The 9,830-nt window shown below is 48.5% G+C and overlaps 1 protein-coding gene across 1 annotated transcript in view; it reads right to left on the bottom strand.

Annotated features, from left to right (window-relative positions):
* Positions 1–4,327: 4,327 nt before the first annotated feature.
* pecr (peroxisomal trans-2-enoyl-CoA reductase) overlaps positions 4,328–9,830 on the bottom strand; it is a 36,073-nt gene continuing 30,570 nt past the window's right edge. Inside the window, exons 5-8 of the mRNA XM_078552742.1 lie at positions 9,070–9,166; positions 6,198–6,308; positions 5,486–5,597; positions 4,328–4,580 (exon numbers count right to left, since the gene is read on the bottom strand). Of these exons, the coding sequence (XP_078408868.1) occupies positions 4,492–4,580; positions 5,486–5,597; positions 6,198–6,308; positions 9,070–9,166 (409 nt within the window). The 3' untranslated portion in view covers positions 4,328–4,491. The remainder of the gene's footprint in view (positions 4,581–5,485; positions 5,598–6,197; positions 6,309–9,069; positions 9,167–9,830) is intronic.

Here is a 9,830-nt window from a genome sequence, read left to right as displayed (position 1 = left end):
TCAACCTGGTGAAGCTATAACACAGGACTACTTCCGTGCCAAACAGCATAAGCAGCAAGTGATAGATGGGGCTAAGTGATCCCACAACCAACGGATCAGATCTGAGCTCTGCAGTCCTGCCTCATCAATTGTGTGAATGGTGGTGGACAATTAAACAACTCACTGGAGGAGGAGGCTCCACCATTATCCCCATCCTCAATGATGGAGGAGCCCAGCACAGCAATGCAAAAGATGAGGCATTGGCAACAATCTTCAGCCAGAAGTACGGAGTGGATGATCCATCTTGGCCTCCTCCGGAGGTCCCCAGCATCACAGACTCCAGTCTTCAGCCAATTCGATTCACTCCACGTGACATCAAGAAATGGCTGAAGGCACTGGATACTGCAAAGGCTATGGAACTTGACAACATTCCGGCAATAGTACTGAATAGTACTTGTGCTCTAGAACTTGCTGCACCCCTAGCCAAGCTGTTCCAGTACAGCTACAACACTGGCATCTCCCCAGCTATGTGGAAAATTGCCCAAGTATGTCCTGTACACAAAAAGCAGGACAAATTCAACCTGGCCAATTACCGCCCTATCAGTCTACTCTCGATCATCAGTAAAATAATGGAAGGGGTCGTCAACAGTGCCATCAAGCGACACTTACTTAGCAATAACCTGCTCACTGATGCCCAGTTTGGGTTCCGCCAGGGCCACTCAGCTCCTGACCTCATTACAGCCTTGACTCAAACATGAACAAAAGAGCTGAACTCCCGAGGTGAGGTGAGAGTGACTGCCCTTGACACCAAGGCAGCATTTGACCGAGTGTGGCATCAAGGAGCCCTAGCAAAACTGGAATCAATGGGAATCAGGAGGAGAAGACTCTGCTGGTTGGAGTCATACCCAGCACAAAGGAAGATGGTTGTGGTTGTTGGAGGTCAGTCATCTCAGCTCCAGGACATCACTGCAGGAGTTCCTCAGGGTGGTGTCCTGGGTCCAACCATCTTCAACTGCTTCATCAATGACCTTCTTTCCATCATAAGGTCAGAAGATGATTGAAGCTGATGATTGCACAATGTTCAGCACCATTCGTGACTCCTCAGACACTGAAGCAGTCCATGTTCAAATGCAGCAAGACCTGGACAATATCCAGGCTTGGCTGGCGAGAGGCAAGTAACATCTGCACCACACAAGTGTCAGCCAATGACCATCTCCAACAAGAGAGAAGCCAACTATCGCCCCTTGATGTTCAATAGTATTACCATCACTGAATCCCTATCAAAATCCTGGGTGTTACCATTGACCAGAAACTAAACTGGACTAGCCATATAAATACAAGAACAGGTCAGAGGCTGTGAATCCTGCAGTGAGTAACTCACCTCCTGACTCCCCAAAGCCTGTCCACCATTTACAAGGCACACGTCAGGAGTGTGATGGAATATTCCCCACTTGCCTGGATGAGTGCAGCTCCCATAACACTCGAAGCTTGACACCATCCAGGACAAAGCAGCCCGCTTGATTGGCACCACATCCACAAATATTCACTCCCTCCACCTCCGACGCACAGTAGCAGCAGTGTGTGTACCATCTACAAAATGCACTGCAGGAATCACCAAGGCTCCTCAGACAGCACCTTCCAAGCCCACGACCGCTACCATTTAGAAGGACAAGGGCAGCAGAGTCATGGGAACGCCACCACCTGGAAGTTCCCCTCCAAGTCACTCACCGTCCTGAACTGTTCCTTCACTGTTGCTGGGTCAAAATCCTGGAACTCCCTCCCTAACAGCACTGTGGGTGTACCTACACCACATGGACTGCAGCGGTTCAAGAAGGCAGCTCACCACCACCTTCTCAAGGGCAACTAGGGATGGACAGTAAATGCTGGCCTAGCCAGCGAAGCCCCACATCCCATGAATGAATTACAAACAACCCTGTATCTAACCCCGTGCTGTACCTGTCCTGATGGAGACAGGGCAGAGGGAGCTTTACTCTGTAACTAACCCCGTGCTGTACCAGTCCTGGGAATGTTCGATGGGGCAGTGTAGAGGGAGCTTTACTCTGTATCTAACCCCGTGCTGTACCTGTCCTGGGAGTGTTTGATGGGGACAGTGTAGAGGGAGCTTTACTCTGTATCTAACCCCGTGCTGTACCTGTCCTGGGAGTGTTTGATGGGGACAGTGTAGAGGGAGCTTTACTCTGTAACTAACACCGTGCTGTACCTGTCCTGGGAGTGTACGATGGGGCAGTGTAGAGGGAGCTTTACTCTGTATCTAATCCCATGCTGTACCTGTCCTGGGAGTGTTTGATGGGAACAGTGTAGAGGGAGCTTTACTCTGTAACTAACCCCGTGCTGTACCTGTCCTGGGAGTGTTCAATGGGGCAGTGTAGAGGGAGCTATACTCTGTATCAAACCCCGAGCTGTACCTGTGCTGGGAGTGTTCGATGGGGTTATGTAGAGGGATCTTTACTCTGTATCTAGCCCCGTGCTGTACCTGTCCTGGGAGTGTTTGATGGGGACAGTGTAGAGGGAGCTTTACTCTGTAACTAAGCCTGTGCTGTCCCTGTCCTGGGAGTGTTTGATGGGGACAGTGTAGAGGGAGGTTTACTCTGTAACTAAGCCCGTGCTGTACCTGTCCTGGGTGTGTTTGATGGGGACCGTGTCGAGGGAGCTTTACTCTATATCTAGCCCCGTGCTGTACCTGCCCTGGGAGTGTTTGATGGGGACAGTGTAGAGGGAGTTTTACTCTGTATCTAACCTCGTGCTTTACCTGTCCTGGGAGTGTTTGATGGGGACAGTGTAGAGGGAGCTTTACTCTGTATCTAACTCCGTGCTGTACCTGTCCTGTGAGTGTTTGATGGGGATGGTGTAGAGGGAGATTTACTCTGTATCTAACCCCGTGCTGTACCTGTCCTGGGAGTGTTTGATGGGGATGGTGTAGAGGGAGATTTACTCTGTATCTAACCCCGTGCTGTACCTGTCCTGTGAGTGTTTGATGGAGACAGTGTAGAGGGAGCTTTACTCTGTATCTAACCCCGTGCTGTACCTGTCCTGGGAGTGTTTGATGGGGATGGTGTAGAGGGAGATTTACTCTGTATCTAACCCCGTGCTGTACCTGTCCTGGGAGTGTTTGATGGGGATGGTGTAGAGGGAGATTTACTCTGTATCTAACCCCGTGCTGTACCTGTCCTGGGAGTGTTTGATTATTCACACAATGAAAGCAGCAATGGGGAGCAGTTTGTCTGAAAGATTGAGTGGGATGGGCCTTCATCATATGAACGGAAGTGGCCATTCAGCCCCTCTAACCTGCTCTATCATTGGGTGGGTCAAGGCTGATCATTAACTGAATTTGTTCCATGCACCTTGACTCTATGTCCCTTCCTCCCCTTGCCTAACAAAATGTTCCTGATCTCGGATTTAAACATTTTAATTGAGCGATTTCTGAGAGAGTTCCTCATTTAAACAGTGTCTTGAAGAAGTGTTTACAACCCATCTCCTGAGTGGCTTGAATCTGATTTGAAGGTTACGTCACTGCCTAGAATCCGTTCCCCACCAGCAAGTCTAGTTTTCATCTGCCCAATCAAACTCCCTTTTAAAATCCTAAAAACCTCAATCAATTCAACCCTTAAACTCCTGTATCCCAGGGAAAAGAAGCCAAGTTTATGTAATTAAAAATAGAAAGTGCTGGAAATATCATCAGGCCTCGCAGCCTCTGTAGAGAGAGGAAGAATTAATGTTTCAAGTTGAATATGACTTTTCTTCAGAACACAGTTTATGTAATCTCATAGTCTAACCCTTGGAACCCTGGTAATATTCTGGGGAATGTGTGTTGTGTGTTGTGAGTTAGTGATTTGCAAAAGAAGCAAATGCGAGGTGAGAAAAAACTTATTCACACAGCGAGTAGTTAGGGTCTGGAATGCACTACCTGGAAGTGTGGTGGAGGCAGGTTCAATCGAGGCATTCAAGAGGGCATTGGATGATTATTTAAATAGAAACAATGTGCAAGGGTACGGGGAAAAGGCAGGAGAATGGCACTGAGTCATAATGCTCGTTCGGAGGGCTGGTGCAGACACGATGGGCTGAATGGCCACGTCCTGCACCATAATGATCCCGTGATTCTGTTCTCCGAGGCCTCTGGACAGGATGATGCCCAGAACTGTGGACATGACTCCAGATGTGAACAAACCAGGACTTTGAACAACTCTTGCAAAACTGTACTTTTATATTCTCATCCTCTCGTTTTATCAACCAAAGAAACTGAATGTAGTTTTCAGTGGATGTAACTAAAATTCAGAAATTAAGGCTGCTTTTATTCTGTGTCCCTGTTAAAGAATCAGTCCTTTCTAGTAATGCTACTTAAAGGTCTCTCAGTTTATTGCTTTGACATTTCTTGGGTGAGCATTCTTTAAAAATCTGCCACACAAAAATCAGTATAAGTTGTATAAATTTCAAGGTAAACAGTTGACAATACTGGACGATGGCGTTGTCTCCTGTAGCTGTTCCCGAGACTGCTCATAATTTTGAAGGAAGTTTTCCGGAGAGAAAAGCAGCCAGAAGGGCAGAGTTCCTGCCTTCAGGGGCAGGCGGCCAGCGGTCGTGGTCTACAAAGAATTTAAAGCAACAACAGAACGTAAGAGGACCTTTCTCAGTGACCATGGGAACCCAGTGATCTATAGCGGGGTCACTGTAGTTCAGGCAGATACTGAACACAGTGCGCACAGGCTGATCGAGAGATTTGTTATCTTACTGCTGCTGTTTTATGGTGAAAATATTTATTTAAAAAAGAACTTGCATAGAACCTTTCAGAACCTCCGGACATCCCAAAGCGCTTTACAGCCAATGAAATATTTGTGAAATGCAGTCACTGTTGTAATATAGGAATTAAGGCTGCCAGTTTTTGTAGCATAGCAAGCTGCCACAAACAGCAATAAGATCAATGACTGGATAATCTGTTTAAGGCTAAATGTCGGTCCAGGACCCTGGCATCAAGTCCTCTGCCTTTCCCGGAATATTGACAGTGGAATCTTTGACATCCATTGGAGAGGGCAGCCTGGGCCTCTGTTTATTCTCATCTGCACATCCAACAGTTCAACACTCAGTACAGCACTGGGATTGTCAGGGGGGATGATAGGCTCAGATCTCTGGAGTGAGACCCACTGAGGCAAGCCTGGCACTTGCATCTTAAATGTTAACTCTCATTCACCAACTTAAACTGGCTGAGGGGCCCTGAAGCTCTGAGCCACTGAGGTGAGGCAGGTCCTAAGCTGATTTCTCAGTGTGGCAACAGAACAATGAGAAGCTGATTGTCGGAAAGTCCATGATGTCAGGATCAGGCTGGGCTGTGATGCCCACTGTGCTCGAATAGCCTGGCATCATTCACTGTTCAAGGTGACGGAATGGCAGCCTTGGTTACAGAAAGAACCGATGGAAACTTGTCCCGGTGATTTTGGGTGTTGGGAGGGAGGGGTCGGGAATCTGGTGAATGCTGAGATGGTGATGTCCTTACCCGGTATTTCCCATGGACTGTGGTACAGGCTTTGAGCAGCATCGACCTTCACAGTCTCCCCACTGATGAACGAGGCTGCAGGAGAGAGCAAGAAGCAAACGACAGAAGCAACCTGTGGGGGCACAGAGAGCACTGAGAGAACGTTGGGAATAGCTGGAGCCAGACAGTGGGATCTGTTTGTAAAATGTAAATTGGACACCAGTGCACATGAGTCACAATAACTGAATTACTGTCCTTTTTAAAAGGTGTCTACAAAATCCTGTACAGGGTGATGTGACAAAGTGTTAAAATGGTGAAAGGGGGGAACTGGGTGGGTAGAAACAGATTATTTATTCACTCACAGGCTGTGGGCATTTATTGCCCATCCCTAACTGCCTTTGAGAAGGTGGTGGTGAAACGCTGCAGTTTGGAAGTCGAACAGCTATAGACAGAAGACTAAATATAAGGGAGCAGGTGAACGTTCTTCACATGCAGAGATCTGAGTCAGTGGGATTCACTTCCAGGCATCGTGATTGAGGCACAAACAAACAACGTTCACCTGGAGAGAAGGGGAAAGGAAAAAGAGTTGAAGGGATCTAGAAGTAGGGTAGATAAACGCTATTGGAACGATCTGCTTGCTCCACGAGCCACGGACAGGATGGACTGAATGGTCTTGTGAGCATGTTGTAACTATGAGCACTGGGACAATACAATCCAGAGACTAGGAGCTCACCTCCTCTGGTATACCGGGTCTCTTGGCTGGGATTTTCGGGATGTAACCTTTGAACAATTCGGGTCCCAGCTCCTTGTAATTGGCAACAGCTGTTTCAGAGAAAATGAGCCCCTGGGAAACAGAAAGAAATTGGAGTTAAGGATAGGGTCCCGGGAATGTCCACTGAGCTTTCAGGAAAACGTGGAGAAGGATCCCCTTTTTATGGAACTGGCTACAGCAGAATCAGAATGAGCGAATGAGAGCTCACCGGGGAAAGCCACAGGAATCGGAAAACCAGCGTGACAATATCCAAGGAGTGAGGGACAATGTCAGAGAGTGTGTCACAGACTGAGAGAGTGAGAGCCAGTCAGAGATCAGAGTGTTTTATAATTTAATATTTCATGAAACTCGGCAAGAGCAACATATGTTACCCATCCCTAGTTGCCCTTGAACTGAGTGGCTTTGCTGGGCCATTTCAGGGGGGCAGTTAAGAGTTACCCACATTGCTGTGGGTCTGGAATCACATGTAGGCCAGACCAGGTAAGGATGTTCCTGCCCCACGGAACTCATTTCTCGCTATCTTGACTCCCTTCTCTCTCCCCTTGTCCAGTCCCTTCCCACCTACATCCGTGATTCCTCTGACACCTTACGTCACATCAACAATTTCCAGTTCCCTGGCCCCAACCGCTTCCTCTTCACCATGGATGTCCAATCCCTCTACACCATCCCCCACCAGGATGGTCTGAGGGCCCTTAGCTTCTTCCTTGAACAGAGGCCCGAACAATCCCCATCCACCACTACTCTCCTCCGTCTGGCTGAACTTGTTCTCACACTGAACAATTTCTCCTTAAACTCCTCTCACTTCCTCCAAACAAAAGGTGTGGCTATGGGTACCCGTATGGGCCCCAGCTATGCCTGTCTCTTTATGGGGTATGTGGAACATTCCTTGTTCCAGTCCTACTCCGGCCCCCTCCCACAACTCTTTCTCCGGTACATCGATGATTACTTCGGTGCTGCTTCATGCTCTCGTCGGGACCTGGAAAAATTTATTAATTTTGCTTCCAATCTCCACCCCTCCATCATTTTCACATGGTCCATGTCTGACACTTCTCTTCCCTTCCTTGACCTCTCTGTCTCAATTTCTGATGATAGACTGTCCACAAATATCCATTACAAGCCTACCGACTCCCACAGCTACCTTGGCCACAGCTCTCACACCCCGCTTCCTGTAAGGACTCCATCCCATTCTCTCAGTTCCTTCGCCTCCGTCGCATCTGTTCTGATGACGCTACCTTCAAAAACAGCTCCTCTGACATGTCCTCCTTCTTCCTTAACCGAGGTTTTCCACCCACGGTTGTTGACAGGGCCCTCAACCGTGTCCGGCCCATCTCCCGCGCATCCGCCCTCACGCCTTCTCCTCCCTCCCAGAAACATGATAGGGTCCCCCTTGTCCTCACTTATCACCCCACCAGCCTCCGCATTCAAAGGATCATCCTCCGCTATTTCCGCCAACTCCAGCATGATGCCACCACCAAACACATCTTCCCTTCACCCCCCCTGGCGGCATTCCGTAGGGATCGTTCCCTCCGGGACACCCTGGTCCACTCCTCCATCACCCCCTACTCCTCAACCCCCACCTATGGCACCTCCCCATGCCCACGCAGAAGATGCAACACCTGCCCCTTCACTTCCTCTCTCCTCACCGTCCAAGGGCCCAAACACTCCTTTCAAGTGAAGCAGCATTTCACTTACATTTCCCCTAACTTAGTCTACTGCATTCGTTGCTCCCAATGTGGTCTCCTACATTGGAGAGACCAAACACAAACTGGGCGACCGTTTTGCGGAACACCTGCGGTCTGTCCGCAAGAAAGACCCAAACCTCCCTGTCACTTGCCATTTTAACACTCCACCCTGTTCTCTTGCCCACATGTCTGTCCTTGGCTTGCTGCATTGTTCCAGTGAAGCCCAACGCAAACTGGAGGAACAGCACCTCATCTTCCGACTAGGCACTTTACAGCCTTCCAGGCTGAATATTGAGTTCAACAACTTTAGATCTTAAACTCCCCCTCCCCCCATCCCCACCCCGTTTCTTCCCCCTCCCTTTTGTTTTTTTCAATAATTTATATAGATTTTTCTTTTCCCACCTATTTCCATTATTTTTAAATCTACAACTAATACCTTGTTAGTCTTTCCACCCCACCCCCACTAGAGCTGTACCTTGAGTGTCCTGCCATCCATTCTTAATTCGCACATTTTCTTAGATAATATCACCACCTTCAACACCTCTTTGATCCTTTTGTCTGTGACATCTTTTGGTTATCTGCTCCTATCACTGCTTGCTTGTCCCCACAACCACCCCATCCTCAACTTCTCTCCCCCCGCCCCCCACCTTAAACCAGCTTATATTTCACCCCTCTCCTAACTACACTCAGTTCTGTTGAAGGGTCATGTGGACTCGAAACGTCAACTCTTTTCTTCTCCGCCGATGCTGCCCCAGACCTGCTGAGTTTTTCCAGGTAATTCTGTTTTTGTTAAGGACGGCAGATTTCCTTCCCTAAAGGGCATTAGTGAACCAGATGGGTTTTTATAGCAATCAATGATAGTTTCATGGTCACCATCACTGAGACTGGCTTTATATTCCAGATCTATTCATTGAATTTAAATTCCACCAGCTGCTATGTTGGGATTTGAACCCATGTCCTCAATGCCACCCGGGACTGCTGGATTATTCAGTCCAGTGACATTACCACAAGGTCACTGTCTACCTCAAACAGATATATACCTGGGGCTGTGTCCTACAGGCTAGGCACAGATACCCAGACGCACACATGGAGACACAGATACACACACACACACATAGACACCTTTAACCATAACACACAGATGTACCTACAGGAGCCACAGCATTGATGCGCACTCCACTGGCAGCCCACTCAATGGCCAGGCTCTTGGTAAGATTATCTACAGCCGCTCGCGCTGCTCCTGTGTGCCTTTGAATGAACAGCAGGAAAGATGGGAGTTAAATATCAGTGCCGATTGTGAGTTAGTCTGGTCTCAATGCAATTCACTGGAGGATACCTCAGTCTAGTCACATTTCTCGCATTGTCTCCAGGCACAGCGCAGCCTGGAGGGCAAAACCCTCCAACACACACACACTGCACTGAGATACACCGTCCCAAACACACACTGCACTGAGATACACCATCCCAAACACACACTGCACTGAGATACACCATCCCAAACACACACTGCACTGAGATACACCATCCCAAACACACACTGCACTGAGATACACCATCCCAAACACACACTGCACTGAGATACACCATCCCAAACACACACTGCACTGAGATACACCGTCCCAAACACACACTGCACTGAGATACACCGTCCCAAACACACACTGCACTGAGATACACCGTCCCAAACACACACTGCACTGAGATACACCATCCCAAACACACACTGCACTGAGATACACCATCCCAAACACACACTGCACTGAGATACACCATCCCAAACACACACTGCACTGAGATACACCATCCCAAACACACACTGCACTGAGATACACCATCCCAAACACACACTGCACTGAGATACACCATCCCAAACACACACTGCACTGAGATACACCGTCCCAAACACACACTG

The sequence above is a fragment of the Cetorhinus maximus genome, chromosome 11 (assembly GCF_964194155.1).
Source record: "Cetorhinus maximus chromosome 11, sCetMax3.hap1.1, whole genome shotgun sequence".
Taxonomy (NCBI): domain Eukaryota; kingdom Metazoa; phylum Chordata; class Chondrichthyes; order Lamniformes; family Cetorhinidae; genus Cetorhinus; species Cetorhinus maximus.
Note: the sequence above shows the minus strand (reverse complement) of the source record. Positions and strands in the feature narration are given on the sequence as shown.